A 21,778-nucleotide genomic window follows, 5' to 3' on the forward strand; every position below is an offset into this window, starting at 1 on the left:
CAGGCTCCGGACGCGCAGGCGCAGCGGCCATGGCTCACGGGCCCAGCCGCTCCGCGGCACGTGGGATCTTCCCGGACCGGGGCACGAACCCGTGTCCCCTGCATCGGCAGGCGGATTCTCAACCACTGCGCCACCAGGGAAGCCCAAGGTTTGATATTCTTGAGCTCACATGATTTACTCGGCACTGGCTGGGCCCTTCCCACGTGAACCTGGACCCTCTTGAGCTGTTTCATCATTCCTGAAAGCTGATCTCAGCACTTCATTGCACCTGGAAAAATCTCTCAAAGATTCATGTGTAAAATCCTTGCAGGGCAGTGCAGACTAAAGGCTTTTATGAGAGGGCCTGTGTGCTCTATTACACGGGATCCAGTAAGACTTCCTGAGAATCTCCTTTAAATGCCCTTTTTTCCCTTGATGTTTCATGTCTTGAGTCACTACCCACATGTCTGCCCCTCTCCTTGTCTCCTCTTGAAAACACATTACTTGTACCTCTTCTGGCATGGCTCTCTCTGGCCGCTTCTCCTCACTCCTGGATCTTTTCCTCCAGGTACTTTCCTCATCTTTTCTCATGTATCCTTTTTTCAAATTTCTTTGCTATTTTGGGTATATGATCTTGAAAAGATTTTTTTAATCTTCTGTGTTTCAATTTATTTTAATGGAGACAGTACCAATATCTTACCTCACAGGATCAGCGGGAGGCTTCAGTGAACTAATAATGTATGTAAAATGCTCGCTTGAGTGCCTAGAACCTAGTGACAACACAAGAAAGGGTAGTTAACTGTTGTGGTCTCAATGTTGTGTTTATTTTTATTACCAGGCACTGTGGTGAGATGATGGGGTGGAAGAAATAGATGTTGCCCTCGGGGAGTTTACAATTTAGTTTTATCAATATAGAGGTAGAGGAAACGCTGACTCTGTAAGATCTTTGTGTACTATTGCTTTAGGAGCATTTTAATCATCAGGCTGTCAGTATTCTTTTGTTGGGTGTCGAGGAAGTGACATCTTCCCTTGGGAGATCTTGTATTAGGTGTTACCGCCTAACTTCCTACCCGGAAAACACCGTTTCATGTTACTGTCCTCCAGGTTGCAAGGAATAGAGAAATGCTGAGGTTATTTTGGGTGAAGTGGATTTATTGTAAAGATACGTGAGAAGTCAGATCCCAGGATAGCATCTCATGATTTGCCCAATTGCATTCTGCAGATAATGGGAACATTGTTCAGGATGAAATGGCTTCTTTAGTATCAGAACAGCCTGCTGTGCTCATGATTCAGTTGTTTCTCATCTGTGCTGTCTTTTTAGGGCTGTGCTTCTATTGCCTGCCCCCCCCCCCTTCCTTTTCTAATGCTGCTGCCTCTGGGTTTCTCTGTGCGCTCTTTTCTCTGGGGATTGCTTGCTTTGCTAGTCCATATTCAAACCATTTTCCAGGGCACTCACATTTAGAAGTTGACTAGAATTGTCTCCAACTGGAAATGGAGGAGGGAAAAGCCACCATTCCTCTTCTTTGTTCTCATTAGGTGGAGAGGGGAAGGCTGATGAGGGACCAGGCATTTTGCTTAGGTGCGGACTGTACAGTTTTTCTGACATATGCATTTAGACTTGTTTGCAGCTCTGTCTCCATGGTGATGCCCCTCCTCACATGTCTGGGGAAGTGACAGTAGTCATTCCTGTTGAAATTATTGCTGTCCTAAAACATCTTAAAGGCCGTGAAGAATGGGTTCTCAGACACATTCACTTGGGGACAAATAAATATTACTGCCAACAGAAATGGAACGTTGTCTGCCCGTTGGCCCTTTCTGTGGCAAGAATAAAACTTTTATTTTTAGGAAAGTTCATCATTATAGTGAGTCATACTGTATATTCCAAGGATAAATTTCTGAAAAGATACATGGCCACTGAGAATTTTTCCACTCAACCAGTGGCCCAGTCTGTAAAAGAAGGGTGTTGGGCTTGATGCTCTTAAAATGGACAAGCATCGTGTGATTTTTTTTTTTTTTTTTTAACTTAAACATGCTATTAAACTTTCCAAGGATTTCTCCAGGATATTTGAGAATAGTTAGACAATTAAGCATTGTTTGGCTGAAGGATCTTGACATCATTCTCGTTTCATATGCTGCTTATTTTTCTTCTCGATTTCAGTGTTACCCTAAGGAAATTTTGCTTACCTAATCTCTGTTTTGTCTGTGTGTGATTAGATTACAAAAGGAATTAAGATCCTGCAAAATGCAATAATACAACAAGATCGGCGACTGGCCAAAGCAATGAGCAGTGATGGTTCCTTTCATATTACCCTGCTAGTGATGCAGTTATTAAATGAAGATGAAATAAACATGTGAGTAATACATCTTTCTGGAATATTGTTTTCCAGGTTATTACTGTAATTTGAGTAATCATAGCAGAACCAAAAGAGGCATTGAAATTCTAAAGAAGTATTCTTTATTATAATTTGTTCCAGTTAATAAGCCAATGTACAGAATTAGCCATATAAATATTCTTCCTGATCTACACTTTTTTTTTTTTTTTTGGCTATGCTGCTGCGTGGTGTGCAAGATCCTAGTTCCCTGACCAGGGATCGAACCTGTGCTCCCTGAAGTGGAAGAGCAGAGCCCTAACCACTGGACCACCAAGGAATTCCCCTTAATCTATACTTTTAAACTGTTACTGTTATCAGATGCTTTGGTTATGCAGTTATTTTATCTATGTTAATTATGTAAGCACCCTGGAGTCTGACCATTTAGATTAGGATTCCAGGTGAAGATTCTGGAACCATGGCCCAACCACGTCTTAACAGCTGCCCAATTTTGGGCAAATCATTTACTTTTTAAATAAATGGAGAAAATAATAGTACTAATACATGTAAGAACTCTTAGTATAGGGCCTGGCACATAGCAGGCACTTGATATGATTAGCTATTAGAGCTGTCATTTACTAGATTAACAGACAATTTCAGTTTTACTTCCTTCGTTCCTAGAGTACCTGTACACCCTGAACCTCCAAACCCAGAGCTGTACCATAAAAGTTGAGTATTAGTCATTGATTGCTGCTTTCCAGCCTGGAGTGGAGAAACCTTGCTCTTCCTCAATTTCTCTGGGCCACTCTGTCTGTTGGTATGAGCACCCCTTGCCATGTTAGCCCCTGTTTAGCCCTCTGGATTAAGCTCAGGTATAAGCTCTTTGGAAAGCCAAAACCAGAATTACAGGTTACAGGTTACTCCTGTTTTCTACCCTGACATATAGCCTCCTGAGGGAATGAAGAGTAAGGCTTGGATTGGGAAGGGGGTGAGGAAAGGGAAAAACAAAAGGGAGAAAACAATAAATTAGTAACTCAAAATATACAGTCAAATTATGATTTGGGTAGTGATGTCTTTTTAAATAGTAGAACCGCCTGTCTTTAGGGATCAGTCTTCTGATCTCTCTCAACATGATCCACCCAAGAGCAGGTCTTGAGCACCCTGCAATGACAGAGAGGACCAGAAGATTTTACTTAACTCATTTTCACTGTTCACTTTGCCAATCAGAAGAAAAAAGAAATACTCTGATACTCTTAAAAGAAAAGAAGTCAGAGAAGATGTGACATAAGATGAAAGCCTAAGAGAAAATGAGTGGTTCCCTGTGTGTTAGAATGGTGGACTAGCCAGGGTTCCCCAGAGATACAGAACCAATAGGATGGATATCCATTTGGATATCTAGATATATTGATATATCTGTATCTACAGCTGTAGCTATATATAGAGAGATTGGGCTTCCCTGGTGGTGCAGTGGTTGAGAATCCGCCTGCCGATGCAGGGGACACGGGTTCGTGCCCCGGTCCGGGAAGATCCCACATGCCGCGGAGAGGCTGGGCCCGTGAGCCATGGCCACTGGGCCTGCGCGTCCGGAGCCTGTGCTCCGCAAAGGGAGAGGCCACAACAGTGAGAGGCCCGCGTACCACAAAAAAAAAAAAAAAAAAAATGTATATATATATATATATATATATGTATATATATATATATATATAGAGAGAGAGAGAGAGAGAGAGATTTATTTTAAGGAATTAGCTCACATGACCATGGGGGCTGGCAAGTCCACACTCTGCAAGGCAGCCTGGCAAGTGTCAGGCGAGGGTTGACAGTACAGGCTCGAGCCCAAAGGTGGTCTGGAGGAAGAATTCCTTCTTCCTTGGGGGACCTCATTCTTTTCTCTTAAGGCCTGCAACTGATTGGATGAAGCCCATCCACGTTCTGGGGGATGATCTGCTTTACTCAGGGTCTACTGATTAAAATGTTCATCACACCTAAAAGAATTCCTTCACAGCAACATCTAGACTGGTGTTTGACCAAACACTAGGTATCATGGCGTCAGTTGACGAATAAAATTAACCAGCACAAATGGCAAGAGCAGGAGCAAATACTGAGCTGGTTTCATGGCTGGCAAGTAGGAGATGCTGAACCAGTGATCAATTGAGAAGAACTGCATGTGGTCCGTGAAACCACAGCCAGCTGGGAGGAGGGTTGTCCAGGATGGGAAGGAGTCTAGAGGCGCTCTGGTGCTGGGTGGAGTGAGCAAATCAGAGGAAGAGGCACGAAGCCGGGCACATCCTGGCTCCCCTTTTGGGGTTGACTGTTCCAACCAGTGTTGGAGCAGAGAACTGGGAGTGATAGAGACACTCACCTTGGTTTGGGGTTCTCAGGGTGTAGCTGGGAAAAAAGCTCAAGCTCTTCAGAGAAGTTCCTGTTCAGTAATGCTGAAAGAATGTGCTACCACACAGCTGGTAGATCAGAGTCGAGGGAGATTTCTAACACCTGGACCTGAGGTACTTCCTTCAATTCCCCATGGCCTGTCAAGGTATATGGATGGATCCAGAAATTTCTTTGTGCCCTGGTGGGTAGACTTGGAAGTTCAGAGAGAATTGGTGGATCGGAAGGAGCAGGATGAGGGACAGCGACACCGCTGAATATCCGTGTTTCTTGATCAGAGACCCCAGCAGGGATCTTGTGCTTCAGCAGCACATGCCAGTGCAATGCCCAGAAAGGACAGGTGGGCCTTCACGGACACCAGTGTAGGGCACCCAGGGATATGACCAGACCAGTTGCCCTGAAATAGGAATCTCTTTGGACCCAAACAGCAAGCAGATCAAAGAGCTTCTTCAGGGCTTCCCTGGTGGCGCAGTGGTTGAGAGTCCACCTGCCGATGCAGGGGACACGGGTTCGTGCCCCGGTCGGGGAACATCCCACATGCCGCGGAGCGGTTGGGCCCGTGAGCCACAGCTACTGAGCTTGCACATCTGGAGCCTGTGCTCCGTAACGGGAGAGGCTGCGAAAGTGAGAGGCCCGCGCACCACGATGAAGAGTGGCCCCCGCTCGCCACAACTGGAGAAAGCCCTCGCACAGAAATGAAGACCCAACGCTGCCATAAATAAATAAAATTTAAAAAAAAAAAAAAAAGAGCTTCTTCAGTCCTCTTATCAGAGTATGCTGGATTCCCTGGGAAGTGGGAGGGGAGAGGGAAGGGAAAAACAATCCTGAAAGGTTTGAATTAACTGAATAATTGTACCCCAAAGAGACCTTTTTAAACCAGAGAAGACTGAGTTACCATTGATTGATAAGTTTAGGGTTTATCTCTCTTATCGGAAATGGGTCTTGGCTATGGCACGCATATGTATTTCAGGCTCTGCTCCTCAGCCACGATTCCCCAAACAAATGTTATTTTATTTTATTTCCTTAACAAGTGTTCTGAGTCAGGCAGCACAGAAATGTCACCTTTTTTATACATTGCAGGAAACTGGCAGTCCTAGGAATTCAGCGAATGCTGGTCAGTAGACAAGCCAGAACTAATCAGTTTTCTATTATTATTCCATGGAGTGTGATGGTGAAAGATGGAGAGGTAGAGGGAGAGGAGTGGGATGGGGACAGAAGGGAGAAGATGAGCACAAGTGCATGAGGGGCGGGAGAGAGTAGTCTGCTGGAAGTACACACGGCCTCCTGCGTCTCAGTAGCCTCTACTGATGGACACGTAACTAACTAGTAATACTGGTACATGGTGTGCAGTCTCGTTGGGGTGAGGGGGCGGGTATGTTCTCAGTGTATTATAATGTTTACATTTCTCAGTGGAGGTGGGACTGCCTTCTCTAGGAGACTTTTTTTTTTTAACGTCTTTTTTTGAGTATAATAGCTTTACAATGGTGTGTTAGTTTCTGCTGTATAACAAAGTGAATCAGCTATATGTATACATATATCCCCGTATCCACTCCCTGTTGCATCTCCCTCCCACCCTCCCTATCTCACCCCTCTAGGTGGACACAAAGCACCCAGCTGATCTCCCTGAGCTATGCTGCTGCTTCCTACTAGCTATCTATTTTACATTTGGTAGTGTATATATGTCCATGCCACTCTCTCACTTGGTCCCAGCTTAGCCTTCCCCTTCCCCGTGTCCTCAAGTTCATTCTGTACGTCTGCATCTTTATTCCTGTCCTGCCCCTAGGTTCATCAGAACCATTTTTTTTTTAGGTTCCATATATATGTTTTAGCATACGGTATTTGTTTTTCTCTTTCTGACTTCACTCTGTATGACAGTCTCAAGGTCCATCCACCTCAATACAAATAACTCAATTTCATTTCTTTTTATGGCTGAGCAATATTCCATTGCATATATGTGCCACATATTCTTTTTTTTTTTTTTTTTTTTTTTTTTTTTTTTTGCTGTATGCGGGCCTCTCACTGACCGGGACACGAACCCATATCCCCTGCATCGGCAGGCGGACTCTCAACCATTGTGCCACCAGGGAAGCCCTGCCACATCTTCTTTATCCATTCATCTGTTGATGGACACGTGGATTGCTTCCATGTCCCGGCTGTTGTAAATAGTGCTGCAATGAACATTTTGGTACATGCTTCTTTTTGAATTATGGTTTTCTCAGGGTATATGCCCAGTAGTGGGATTGCTGGGTCCTATGGTAGTTCTATTTTTAGTTTTTTAAGGAACCTCCGTACTGTTCTCCATAGTGGCTGTATCAATTTACATTCCCATCAACAGTGCAAGAGTGTTCCCTTTTCTCCACACCCTCTCCAGCATTTATTGTTTGTACATTTTTTGATGATGGCCATTCTGAGCAGTGTGAGGTGATAACTCATTGTAATTTTGATTTGCATTTCTCTAATTAATGATGTTGAACATCAATCTGTATATCTTCTTTCGAGAGATGTCTGTTTAACTCTTCTGCCCATTTTTGGATTGGGTTGTTTGTTTTTTGGTATTGAGCTGCGTGAGCTGCTTGTATATTTTGGAGATTAATCCTTTGTCAGTTGCTTTGTTTGCAAATATTTTCTCCCATTCTGAGGGTTGTCTTTTCGTCTTGTTTATGGTTTCCTTTGCTGTGCAAAAGCTTAGAAGTTTCATTAGGTCCCATTTGTTTATTTTCATTTCTCTAGGAGGTGGGTCAGAAAGGATCTTGCTGTGATGTATGTCATAGAGTGTTCTGCCTATGTTTTCCTTTAAAAGTTTTATAGTGTCTGGCCTTATATTTAGGTCTTTAATCCATTTTGAGTTTATTTTTGTGTACGGTGTTAGGGAGTATTCTAATTTCATTCTTCTATACGTAGCTGTCCAGTTTTCCCAGCACCACTTATTGAAGAGGCTGTCTTTTCTCCATTGTATATTCTTGCCTTTTTTATCAAAGATAAGCTGACCATATGTGCATGGGTTTATCTCTGGGCTTTCTGTCCTGTTCCATTGATCTATAATTCTGTTTTTGTGCCAGTACCATACTGTCTTGATTAGTGTAGCTTTGTAGTATGGTCTGAAGTCACAGAGCCTAATTCCTCCAGCTCCATTTTATTGGCATATAGTTGCTTGTAGTAATCTCTCATGATCCTTTGTATTTTTGCAGTGTCAGTTGTTACTTCTCCTTTTTCATTTCCTGTTCTGTGATTTGAGTCTTTTCCCATTTTTCCTTGATGAGTCTGGCTAATGATTTATCAATTTTGTTTATCTTCTCAAAGAACCGGCATTACTTTTATTTATCTTTGCTATTGTTTCCTTCATTTCTTTTTCATTTATATCTGATCTGATCTTTGTGATTTCTTTCCTTCTGCTAACTTTGGGGTTTTTTTTGTTGTTGTTCTTCTTTCTGTAATTGTTTTAGGTGTAAGGTTAGGTTGTTTGAGATTTTTCTACTTCTTGAGGTAGGATTGTATTGCTATAAACTTCCCTCTAGAACTGCTTTTGCTGCATCCCATAGGTTTTGGATTGTTGTGTTTTCACTGTCATTTGTTTATAGGAATTTTTTTATTTCTTCAGTGATCTCTTGGTTATATAGTAGTATATTGTTTAGCCTCCATGTGTTTGTATTTTTTACAGACTTTTTCCTGTAATTGATATCTAGTCTCATAGCATTGTGGCCAGAAAAGATACTTGATTCAATTTCAATTTTCTTAAATTTGCCAAGGCTAGATTTGTGACCTAAGATATGATCTATCCTGGAGAAGTTTCCATGAGCACTTAAGAATAAAGTGTATTCTGTTGTTTTGGGATGGAATGTCCTATAAATATCATTTAAGTCCATCTCGTTTAATGTGCCATTTAAAGCTTTTGTTTCCTTATTTATTTTTCATTTTGGATGATCTGTCCATTGGTGAAGGTGGGGTGTTAAGTCCCCTACTTTTATTGTGTTACTGTCAATTTCCCCTTTTATGGGTATTAGCATGTGCCTTATGTATTGAGGTGCTCCTATGTTAGGTGCATAAATATTTACAATTGTTGTATCTTCTTGGATTGATTTCTTGATCGTTATGTAGTGTCCTTCTCTGTCTCTTGTAATAGTGTTTATTTTAAAGTCTGTTTTGTCTGATATAAGAATTTCTACTCCAGCTTTCTTTTTATTTCCATTTGCATGGAATATCTTTTTCCATCCCCTCATTTTCACTCTGTATGTGTCCCTAGGTCTGAAGTGGGTCTCTTGTGGACAGCATATATATGGGTCTTGTTTTTGTATCCATTCAGCCAATCTGTGTCTTTTGGTTGGAACATTTAATCCATTTACATTTAAGGTAGTTATTGGTATGTATGTTCCTATTACCATTTTCTAATTCTTTTGGGTTTGTTTTTGTAGGTCTTTCCTTCTCTTGTGTTTCCTGCCTAGAGAAGTTCCTTTACCATTTGTTGTAAAGCTGGTTTGGTGGGTGGTGCTGAATTCTCTTAGCTTTTGCTTGTCTGTAAAGCTTTTGATTTCTCCATCAAATCTGAATGAGATTTTTGCTGAGTAGAGTAATCTTGGTTGTTGGTTTTTCCCTTTCATCACTTTAAATATGTCCTGCCACTCCCTTCTGGCTTGCAGTGTTTCTCCTGAAAGATCAGCTGTTAAACTTATGGGGATTCCCTTGTATGTTATTTGTTGTGTTTCCCTTGCTGCTTTTAATATTTTTTTCTTTGTATTTAATTTTTGATAGTTTGATTATTATGTGTCTTGGCATGTTTCTCCTTGGGTTTATCCTGTATGGGACTCTCTGTGCTTCCTGGACTTGACTGACTATTTCCTTTCCCATGTTAGGGAAATTTGCAACTGTAATCTCTTCTTATATTTTCTCAGACCCTTTTTCTCTTCTTCTGAGACCTCTGTAATTCAAATGTTGGTGCATTTAATATTGTCCCTGAGGTGTCTGAGATTGTCATCAATTCTTTTTTCTTTATTCTGCTCTGCAGTAGTTATTTCCACTATTTTATCTTCCACGTCACTTATCCGTTCTTCTCCCTTAGTTATTCTGCTATTGATTCTTTTTAGAGAATTTTAAATTTCATTTATTGTGTTGTTCATCGTTGTTTGTTTGCTCTTTAGTTCTTCTAGGTCCTTGTTAAACATTTCTTGTATTTTCTCTATTCTATTTCCACGATTTTGGATTATCTTTACTATCATTACTCTGAATTTTCAGTTCGACTGCTATTTCCTCTTCATTTGTTTGGTCTGGTGGGATTTACCGTGCTCCTTCATCTGCTGCATATTTCTCTTATTATTCTATTTAACTTACTGTGTTTGGGATCTCCTTTTCGCAGGCTGCAGGTTTGTAGTTCCTGTTGTTTTTGGTATCTGCCCCCAGTGGGTGAGGTTTGTTTAGTGTCTTCTGTAGGCTTCCTGTTGGAGGGGACTGGTGCCTGTGTTATGGTGGGTGGGGCTGTATCTTGTCTTTCTGGTGGGCAGGGCCACGTCTGGTGGTGTGTTTGGGGGTATCTGTGAAGTTAGTATGATTGTAGGCAGCCTCTCTGCTAATGGGTGGGGTTGTGTTCCTGTCTTGCTAGTTGTTTGGCCTGGGGTGTCCAGTGCTGGAGTTTGCTGGCTGTTGGGTGGAGCTGGGTCTTAGTGTTGAGATGAAGATCTCTGGGAGAGCATTCGCCGAGTGATATTACGTGGAGCCGGCAGATCTCTGGTGGACCAATGTCCTGAACTTGGCTCTTCCACCTCGGAGGCTCGGGCCTGACACCAGCCTGGAGTACCAAGACCCTGTCAGCCACATGGCTCAGAAGAAAAGGTAGAAAGAAAGAGAGAGAGAAGGAGGGAGGGAGGGAGAGAGAGAGAAAGAAAAAGAGGGAGGGAGGGAGGAAGGAAGGAAGGAAATAAAGAAAGGAGGAAAGATTAAAAAATAATAATAATAGTAAAAAGAAAAAGAGTAAACAATCCAATAAAGAAATCCATCAATGATAACAAGCGCTAAACACTAAGATAAACATAAAAATCAGAAACAGAACTGTCGTAGACAGCCCATGCCATGTCTACAGTTGCTCCCAACATCTAACTCCTCAGTTTTGGGATGATTTGTTGTCTATTCAGGTATTCCACAGATGCAGGGTACATCAAGTTGATTGTGGAGCTTTAATCCGCTGCTCCTGAGGCTGCTGGGAGAGATTTCCCTTTCTCTTCTTTGTTTGCATAGCTCTCGGGGTTCAGCTTTGGATTTGGACCTGCCTCTGTGTGTAGGTTGCCCTCAGGCATCTGTTCCCACCCATACAGCATGGAGTTAAAGCAGTGGCTGATTTGGGGGGGTTCTAGCTCATTCAGGCCAGGGGGAGGGAGGGGTACAGTATTTATAATTGGAATGCGGGGCGAGCCTGTGGTAGTAGAGGCCATCATGACGTTGCAACAGCCTGAGGTGCGCCATTTGTTCTCCCGGGGAAGTTGTCCCTGGTCTGTGGGACCCTGGCAGTGGCGGGCTGCACAGGCTTCCAGTGGGGAGTGTGGATAGTGACCTGTGCTTGCACACAGGATTCTTGGTGGCGGCAGCAGCAGCATTAACGTTTCATGCCCGTCTCTGGTGTCCAAGCTGATAGGCCGGCTTGTGCTTGTCTCTGGACCTCGTTTAGGTGGTGCTCTGCCTTCTGCGGGCAGATGGAGAAGGAATCCCCTCTCCTCATGCACCCTGAAACAATGGTCTCTTGACTCTTTGGCAGATCCAGACTTTTTCCCGGACTCCCTCCCAGCTAGCTGTGGCGCACTAGCCCCCTTCAGGCTGTGTTCACACAGCCAACCCCAGTCCTCTCCCTGGGATCTAAGCTCCGAAGCCCGAGCCTCAGCTCCCAGCCCCCGCCCGCCCCGGCGGGTGAGCAGACAAGCCTCTCGGGCTGGTGAGTGCTGGTCGGCACTGATCCTCTGTGCGGGGATATCTCCGCTTTGCCCTCTGCACCCCTGTTGCTGCGCTCTCCTCCATGGCTCCGAAGCTCCCCACTTCCGTCACCCGCAGTCTCCGTCCGCGAAGGGGCTTCCTAGTGTGTGGAAACATTTCCTCCTTCACAGCTCCCTCCCACTGGTGCAGGTCCCGTCCCTATTCTTTTGTCTCTGTTTTTTCTTTTGCCCTACCCATGTACATGGGGAGTTTCTTGCCTTTTGGGAGGTCTGAGTTCTTCTGCCAGCGTTCGGTGGGTGTTCTGTAGGAGCTGTTCCACATGTAGATGTATTTTTGATGTATTTGTGGGGAGGAATGTGATCTCCACATCTTACTCCTCCGCCATCTTGAAGGTTCCTCTAGGAGACTTTTAGAAATATTTTTGGGGGTATTTTTGGTTGTCACAATTACTGGGGAGTGCTGTGGGCATTTATGGGCAGGTCCCACTGTTACTAAATCACCTGTAGTACATGGGACAGTCGTGAACTAGGAAGCATTGTGTTGCCCTAAATTGTGGCATCACTTGTTGAAGAGTTACAGTACAGAGCACAGTGAGAGTCTGAGTCATTCAGCCCCGTGTTTTACAATGTCTTTGCAAATTTCAGTTTTGTGTAAAAAATTAAATATTTAGCAAGTCTACTTTGTGTTTGAAGGATTAAAGTGACATTCTTATGCTAGTGGGAGTCACAGCTCTACTGGAAAATGATGACCAGGTATTTGCAATTTAGCAATTATTTTTGACTAAGTTGTAATGAAAGATCTAAGTAATAGTTGAAGTTTGCTGTATAGACAAGATAGTATTTTACAGTTCGACCAACATTAATTTCCAACCATGTGTTAGATACTGAGCTAAGTGCTTTGGGGAAAATAAAGATGAACCATGAATGGATCTTGTACTCACGGATTATACCAGGTAGTTGACTAGGTCATATGGACCCAAGTAACTAGATAGATGTAAAAAGTGGTATGTTTCAATTGGTGTAAAGTATTAATGGAATTGCAAAGGAGAGAAGATTTGCTTCTAGTTTGGGGAACCAGGGAAGTGTTTGTGGCAGAAGTATCGACTTTTAGGTGATGGTGAGATTAAAGGTGTGGCTTCATTTGGGGTAGCTGTATAGTGAGAGTGAAACTGGCTTTCCTGGTAAGACATTGTTTATATGAAGGATTTTCTGTGAGAGTGAAACTGATTGGCTTTCCTGGTAAGACATTGTTTATATGAAGGATTTTCTAAGTCCCTAATTTTTAAATTTTATCTTTCATCCTATACAGTATAATATGCTAGAGACACATATTGTTGGTTTCTTGTTCTATATTCTTACTTTTCGAAGTCTAGTATCATATTTTAGGTGTTTAATAAAGTATTGATCAGTGGATTGGATATGGAGTGTGCAGAAACTATTTTTTTAAAATAATGAATTTCTTCAGGTAGGTATCACCCTTTGTGTCCTCACAGTGCAGAAGAAAGGAATAGAAATATGTTAGCCCAGATGCTGATTTGCAAAGACGCCATCCTATCTTAGTTTTAAGTACAACCTTGGGGTCTGAACTCTAGTTTCAGAATTCTGTTTCCTACTTGCCTGTACTCTATTCATTTTACCATAAAGAAGTCTTTCCATAAACTGTTCTTGAAAAGTTACTCTATTTAAAAGAATTTGAAAATTAGTGATGTTTATCAGTAGGCACTATGACTCCTTTCACTCTGTGACCAGTGACATCTCATTAGGACAAACTTACTGATTTATGATACTGAAGAACTGAAAAACTGGACTGAATTTAGATCATCTATATATATATTTTTTTCTTTCTTTTTTTTTTTTTGTGGTACGCGGGACTCTCACTGTTGCGGCCTCTCCCGTTGCAGAGCACAGGCTCTGGACGCGCAGGCTCAGCGGCCATGGCTCACAGGCCCAGCCGCTCCGCGGCATGTGGGATCTTCCCAGACCGGCGCACGAACCCGCGTCCTCTGCATCAGCAGGAGGACTCTCATCCACTGTGCCACCAGGGAAGCCCTATATTTCTTTAAAGAAAAATGGGATATATAATTCACTGTCTCTGAAAAATCCTGACCTTTAGCATGGCCTACTTTCATATAGAGTTACATTTAAAATGAGTATATTGAATTCCCCTCATTTACGGTAGATGAGCCAGAAGTGGCTGATCTGTTTTCACATGCTTTAAATCAGTGTGTGGTGAAGGACAGTATTATAGCAGAAGTGTGTCTTTCTGGATGAACATAAATACAGGTAGGCAAGATTGGATTTTGGATGTGGATTTGGAGGTACAATGAGAAATGCTGACATTTCTGAAGCTATTTTGAAGTATTATGTATTGTTTTGACAGAGAAACAAGACTCAGTATGGGCACTATGGATGAAAATCAGTTAAAAATTTTATACGAATACTAATTTAGAAATATGAAAGATCTAGAAAAATACCTAAATTTCTTTTCACACATTTGACATAATTACTACCGGCGAACAAATTGCTGATCAAGATAATTTAAATTAATAGTGGTTCACCAGAAGGGTGTTTTAAACCCCTCTCCAATAATGTAATAATGTCCTTATTTCTTTTTTGAGTAATTGCTGCCCTCTAGTGAGTTTTTATTTTTTTTCTCATAATAAAGTACCTATACCAAACTCCTCTTACTATGGAAATAATTGATGTTAATTTTCAAAATATTCCAAACTTTATAATGTCTAATTCACTAATATAGTAAACATTTATTTTTAGAAAGAAAAATAATGCATTTGAAACACAGAATAGCCCTTTAATCATAGAGGCTAAACCGATACAACAAACTTTTTTTTTTTTTTTTTTTTTGTGGTACACGGGCCTCTCACTGTTGTGGCCTCTCCCTTTGCGGAGCGCAGGCTCCGGATGCACAGGCTCAGTGGCCATGGCTCACGGGTCCAGCCGCTCCGCAGCATGTGGGATCTTCCCAGACCGGGGCACGAACCCGTGTCCCCTGCATTGGCAGGCGGATTCTCAACCACTGTGCCAACAGGGAAGCCCAACAAACTTACATAGCTGTAGTTGGTAAATATAAATTGCACTTTGATTGAACCCAAGTATAATAAATTATCTTATTGTGGAGACTATTATATTTTAAAGAGATAATGTATTTTAAATTTTAGTAGAGTGCCTCACAAACAGTAAATACTATGTAAGTATTAGTACTTTTAACAAGAATCTAGAACTTTCACATAGTCTAATGTTTTCTAGATATTAAGTTTTTCTGCAATATACTGTCAGTAATTTTCTTTTTTAGTTGTCCATGCAGTATTTCCTTGGTTAAAAACCTTTTGGTGAACTATAACATAGCCTCATCTTTTGTGTCTTTAATATAAAATAAATTATAATTAGGTAAAGATTAATTCACTTCCACAGATTTTGTTAAAAATTAATATTAGTTGTATTTTGATCATATGGTTTAGATTTTGAAGGTATTTTGAGCATTAAAGTAATTAGTACAAGTATAAAAATTAATTTATCTTTCTAAAACTGATTCTCATTTGGTTTTGTATATTTTATTACTTAATATGTTACTGAAATATATATTATTTCTTACCAGTGGTATTGATGCTCTTTGGGAATTAAAACCATTTGTGGAAGAAATCCTCCAAGGAAAAACTTTGACTTTGCCCTTTGAAGGGGTTGACACTTTTGGAAATCAGGTTGGATTTGTGAAGCTGGCAGGAGGAGATCACAGAAACCTACTTTTGGAGATAGCAGGTAAAACCAACAGTGATACACTTACATGAAATCTCATCTGTTGAAGAAGCAATTTTTTTCTCCCAATTCTTATAATAGAGATTTGACATCTTTTAATTTGGGGGAGCCAGTGTAACCTCACTTTATAAGTGAGCTGCTTCAGCATTTGCTTGTATAGGGAAGTAGCCAAATAAAGGGTGGGAAAAGTTATCTTGATTCTTTGACCTGAGGAATATGTTGATTCTGGAAGATGATGGAGTGGACTCAAGTATTTGTTAGGACTGTCCTAATCATAAGTCTGAAGGATCCAACGCTTATCATGACATTTGACATGTAGTTGGCATTTAGTAAGTACTGAGTGAATTAATAAGAGTCACCAATTGCCTATTTGGAGGCTTGTGGGCATTGTCAGCCCCATTCTGGAGAATCAGTAGATGAATCAGCAGCATTTTTCTCTGCGCTACCTTTTTTTTTTTTTTTTTTTCTTTTTTTTTTTTTTTTTTTTTTTTTTGCAGTACGCGGGCCTCTCACCGCTGCGGCCTCTCCCGCTGCGGACGCGCAGGCCCAACGACCATGGCCCAACGACCATGGCCCATGGGCCCAGCCGCTCCGCGGCATGTGGGATCCTCCCAGACCGGGGCACGAACCCATGTCCCCTGCATCGGCAGGCGGACTCTCAACCACTGCGCCACCAGGGAAGCCCTTGGATTTTTTTTTTTTTTTTTGCGCTACCTTTTTATCTTCCTGTTTAGGTACTTCTGTACGAGCAGAAAGTCCATTGGTGGTGGTAGAAGGTCTCACATCCATTGGAGAACACATTGCTTTGTGCAGCACAGTTGAAAATGTTAGGGAAATAGAAGCAGAAAATTATAAAACCTGGATGAGTGCTTTTTTTTTTTTTTTTTTTTTTTTTTTTGTGATATGCGGGCCTCTCACTGTTGTGGCCTCTCCCGTTGCGGAGCACAGGCTCTGGACGCGCAGGCCCAGCGGCCATGGCTCACGGGCCCAGCCGCTCCGCGGCACGCAGGATCCTCCCGGACCGGGGCACGAACCCGCGTCCCCCGCATCGGCAGGCGGACTCTCAACCACTGCGCCACCAGGGAAGCCCCGGATGAGTGCTTTTTAAAGATGATCCAGAGATCATAGTTTGGGTGTTAGTAAAACAATTGTTAATGAAACAATTTTTATTTTCATTTCCTCTCATATCGTGCCAGGTTGTTTCATGTCATCTCATTTCAGGATCAATAATCCTTGATTCATAACACACTCTCATCATTGCTCCATGCTGGGTTTATTTTTATCTATCTGTTTATCTGTCTTAAAATAATATCATCATCATCATCTGGGAATCCACCACCCGAAACAAAAGCTAGGACCTTGGTAGTAATCTAACCATATTGTCCTTTTCATTAATCTATCCTTTGGCCTTCCTTCATTTAAGCTAACCATCATCCTGAGATCAGGGTTTATTTCCTTGTATTCTCCCCAAGTATATGAATTTTTTATTGGTTTTAATCATATAAAAAGGATATATTGTATGAGATCTTTTGAGACGTATTTTAAAAAAATTTAATATATTGTCTTTATGCAGTTTTTAGTTGCCCATTCAAAAGTGCACCTCTTTAGGGGTGAGGGAGGCATGAGGATCAGATTTCATTTCATTGTTGGTTAAGTTTTTCTTTAACCAGCAATGGAGCAAAGTATGTATAAACAACAAACAAGCAAGCAATTAAACAATAGGCATGAGTCAAGTAGGATTTAAAATCATTAGTTGGCCAAGGAGAAGGAACTCTAACCGTTTTGATGGCAAAGCATTTGGGAACCCATGCCTTCAGTTAACAGACTTAATCTGTTCATCCTGAACTGCTCTGGAGAGAATGCTAGATTCAGGTCTTTCCTTTTGTAATATAAATATGTCTGAGCTCAAGAAACATTTCTAATTAGTCATTCATTCATTGTTCTTTTAAATAATTCAATGGGTGCTTGCAACATTGAGAATTCCATCCATTCTTAGCAATATTCTCACAAAGGCAGTTTCCAGTATTGATGAAAGATCCATTGTGTGGTGAGGAATGTGAAATCTCACCAGCTTTAGTGTGACTCTGAGCTCAAGGGTGTTGGTTTGTCATTTTAGAAAAGGCCACTGCCCCTGTAATTCCTTTCTAGATGCCAGAGACTGTTTCTTAAAAATATATATACTTTTCTAAACGTTTAAACAAAACATTACAAAAAATGGAAAATAGAATGGCACTCTGCTCATATAATCACTTGCTTTTAATCTTTTGTGTGTATACTGTACTGTTGTTTTGGATTATATTTTTTATTTTTAATTTTTTTTTAGCTGTGTCCTGCAGCATGCGGGATCTTAGTTTCCCACCAGGGATCAAACCCGTGCCCCCTGCAGTGGAAGCATGGAGTCCTAACCACTGGACCGCCAGGGAATTCCCTGGATTATAGTTTTTATGCAATTTTATAAGAAATCTAAATATTTGAATATGTATATGGAAAATTTCAGTGAAGTTTAGTTGAACCTCAATTTGTGTAGTGTTCAGATAGTCCAGATGTTCAATACATGGAATTTTTATTAACGGTTTACTTCATTAGATTTATTTTTAAAAGAATGCCTCAGGATTAGTATTGCTTTAGCCTAACAGGATCAGTAAAATAATGTCATATTTGTTTTTGTGTCGTATTTTATAAACTATTTTTCACATATATTGCAACATTCAGAAGAATATATTCCACTGACCAGGGTAATACATTTCTTAGAACATTGTTATAAATTATGTATATGTGTATGCTTATACAGGAATATTAAACTCTTATTTGTTCAACATAAAGGAGGCAGAGCTAGTTGACTTAATGGAAAGAAGGAAAATTTTTTTTTTAAGAAAAGGAATTTATTATTTACATCACTGAAATAGTCCCTGGTAAGAACAATACATACCATATTTATTTGAAAGAATCGGATTCCTTTCAAATAGAAGAACTGTATAAAGCAATACTGTCAACACAAAACAGCGGTCATATTACATATCTGCAGGCATAAGCATTGCAAATAAATTTTTCTTTTTAATCTTATGGCTAGATATTTTCACTGCAACACAGTGTTTGCACTTAGAGAAGACTGGAAGAGCTGGAACAGGACAAAAACTTTTTGTTCATGCTTTTTAGGGCTGAACCAGTGATACGTCCCATTTCAAAATGTACCGCCTTTAACTGCTTTTAGGAGTGCTTCTACTTGACTAGCACAAAGAAACACACTCTTGTTCCTTAGTTTCATTCCTCAGTCTCATGTTTTCTGTTTGTCACACTATGACATATCTGTATCAGAGCAGACATTTTCCAGTTTTACTTAAAGAACACTGACATACATACACACCAAACTGAGACAGCTCAGAATTTAGAGGTGTTAAGTAGTGAAGTAATAAGAGAAACTGTGTTTATGACAAAGGATTAAGAAAAACTCTCAGTGGTTTTAAGCATACCAAACTAGGTTTCTTCCTAAAAACTTTTCTTTTTTTGGTTTTAAAAACAGTATTTTCAAATTGGGTTTGGGCTTAGATAAAAACACGGTGAGACAAAAACACAAGACGTACTTGTTTCCAAAGTCACAAAATGACATTGTTAGGTATACATTTTTGTCCACTTTTTGTGTGTGTGGGGGGGCGGGACTCAGTGCTCTATGCTGGAGAAAATATTTTTCAGGAGTTAGAGTAAATTCATACAGGGGGAAAAAGTTTTTTTTTTTTTTGCATATTGCTATGATCTTCAAAAAATAGAAAATTAAATTTACAAAAAACTGGAAGACCCAAGTATAAGCAGTCTGGTATTTACTGCAATGTCCAGCACTATCATAATGATCTTTAGCATAAAAGCGAAAAGAAATTCATGGATCTCAAGCATCTTCAATAACTGCCAGTATAGCTTGTAACTACTGCCCTTGCTTCTTTGAGAGATACCTTTCCCAATATTTGTGATTTAGGTCCAAAAAGTCATCTAACTTTGCTATTTCTTTGAGGTACTGGGTTAATTTTAAAAGTTCTTTGTCTTTATCTCGATTTAGGTTTGCTTTCATAAAAGGTCTTATCTTTATTTTTTTATTTTTTTATTTTTTGCTGTACGCGGGCCTCTCACCGTTGTGGCCCCTCCCGTTGCGGAGCACAGGCTCCGGACGCGCAGGCTCAGCGGCCATGGCTCACGGGCCCAGCCGCTCCACGGCACGTGGGATCCTCCCGGACTGGGGCACGAACCCGTATCCCCTGCATCGGCAGGCGGACTCCCAACCACTGCGCCACCAGGGAAGCCCAAAGGTCTTATCTTTAGTACATTCTGTGGGTTCGTTAGAAAATTTCTTCCTATGTCATCAAACATGATGGTTTTTTTTGCTGTAAAACTTCGAAAACTTTCCCCATATAACACCAAGAGGCTTTACATCTATTAATCCTCTCCTTGGAGTATGCACTGTTATCATAGCAGCACTGTCCAACATGAAGATAATCTTGTAATTTGCATTTGTACTCACTCTTTCATTTTAGCTTCAATCCACTTCATATTTGTTGCAGATCAAATAACAGTGTCATAATCCTCATATGCAGATGTTAGGAGTTCATGAAGATATGGCCACATTAATTCTATCCCAGTCTCTGCACAAGAGACTATGGTCAAATAATGTATAATCAACACCTAGTACCAAAGGTTTTTTTCCCTTCCCTGGGAGGATTCAAAGTTTCCACTTTGTACTCTTTTACTCTGTGAGAAATTTTCAGTAGGTTTTCCTCCCTATTTTCTACTTCAACTACTTCATCTTCAATATCAGAGTCGTTAACAACATCATCATTGTCAGGAGCTCGACCTAAGGCATCTTCCATGCTCTCCTCACGAGTTCCCATCATCAAGATTTTAGTATTTGGTTTCAGTTTGAGAGCTCCAAGCTTAACATCATTTTCTGCAGGTTTGCCTTTAACTTTTTTTTTTTTTTTTTTTTTTTGTGATACGCGGGCCTCTCACTGTTGTGGCCTCTCCCATTGCGGAGCGCAGGCTCCGGACGCACAGGCTCAGCGGCCATGGCTCACGGGCCCAGCCGCTCTGCGGCATGTGGGATCTTCCCGGACCGGGGCACGAACCCATGTCCCCTGCATCGGCAGGCGGACTCCCAACCACTGCGCCACCAGGGAAGCCCTGCCTTTAACTTTGAGTCCAAGTAACTTCTGGCATTCTGGTAGCACTCCCATAAGGGTCTTGAGAAATTGTTTGAGATCTAGCACAGTATCATCTTCTGAAAGTGTGGTCACTGAATATTCCTGTCTATCCCATTTTACAATGATAGGAAAAGCCATCCTTGAAACATATGATGAGGCAGCTTGTGTTCAGAAAAAGATACCTGGAGCGGGGCGGAACCGGCAGCAGCCCAGGAAAAATTTTTAAAGAATGTAAATTTAATTATTAAAGTGTTGGATAAAGAAGTTAAGTTTAAGTACATGTTATGAAGTGAAACTAACTTGAAAAATAGTTGAAAATTATAGTTCATGAATAGTCTGATTTACCTAATTTTCAGAGTTTTTCAATTTTCATGTTAAACAAATTCTTAAAATATTACACAGTTGTTATGAAAAAAGGATTGAATTTTAGATACTAATATTTGAACTCATTATTGGAAATTTACAGGGTAAAGAGTAATTTAGAATTAATGTAATATTGAAGAAAATTATTATGCATTTTGAACTAATAAAGTCTGAATTGATGAGCTACTAACTATTATTTTTGGTAGATGCCTGTGGGCTGAAGAGACCACGCCCGTCTTTTTTTTCTTTAATAATTTTTTAAAAAAATTAATTAATTTATTTTTGCTGTGTTGGGTCTTCATTTCTGTGCGAGGGCTTTCTCTAGTTGAGGCAAGTGGGGGCCACTCTTCATCGTGGTGTGCAGGCCTCTCATTATCACGGCCTCTCTTGTTGCGGAGCACAGGCTCCAGACACGCAGGCCCAGTACTTGTGGCTCATGGGCCCAGTTGCTCCGCGGCATGTGGGATCCTCCAAGACCAGGGCTCGAACCTGTGTCCCCTGCATTAGCAGGCAGACTCTCAACCACTGTGCCACCAGGGAAGCCCCTAATAATATTGGGGGGATGTAGTTGATTTACAATGTTGTGTTAGTTTTAGGTGTACAGCAGAATGAATCTGATATACATATACATATATCCACTCTTTTTTAGGTTCGTTTCCCATATAGGCCATTACAGAGTATTGAGTAGAGTTCCCCATGCTATACAGTAGGTACTAGTTATCTGTTTTATATATAGTAGTGTGTATGTGTCAATCCCAGTCTTCCAGTTTATCCCTCCCCCACCCCATAACTATTAGTTTATTTTCTACATCTGTAACTCTATTTCTGTTTTGTAGATAAGTTCATTTGCAGCCTTCGTAAAGATTAGTTATCTTATTTT

At 41.0% G+C, this 21,778-nt stretch overlaps 1 protein-coding gene and 1 pseudogene across 3 annotated transcripts in view; one reads left to right on the forward strand and one right to left on the reverse strand.

Moving 5' to 3' along the window:
* Nucleotides 1-21,778, forward strand: part of AKAP7 (A-kinase anchoring protein 7) — a 130,264-nt gene that overhangs the window by 23,643 nt on the left and 84,843 nt on the right. For all 3 annotated transcript variants that reach the window (XM_059083011.2, XM_067010801.1, XM_059083012.2), the window contains exons 4-5: nucleotides 2,194-2,330; nucleotides 15,195-15,355. In XM_059083011.2, coding sequence (XP_058938994.1) covers nucleotides 2,194-2,330; nucleotides 15,195-15,355 — 298 coding nt within the window. The remainder of the gene's footprint in view (nucleotides 1-2,193; nucleotides 2,331-15,194; nucleotides 15,356-21,778) is intronic.
* On the reverse strand, nucleotides 19,234-20,673 carry LOC131767693 (ubiquitin-like domain-containing CTD phosphatase 1; annotated as a pseudogene).

This window comes from Kogia breviceps, chromosome 13, assembly GCF_026419965.1.
Source record: "Kogia breviceps isolate mKogBre1 chromosome 13, mKogBre1 haplotype 1, whole genome shotgun sequence".
Lineage (NCBI taxonomy): Eukaryota > Metazoa > Chordata > Mammalia > Artiodactyla > Physeteridae > Kogia > Kogia breviceps.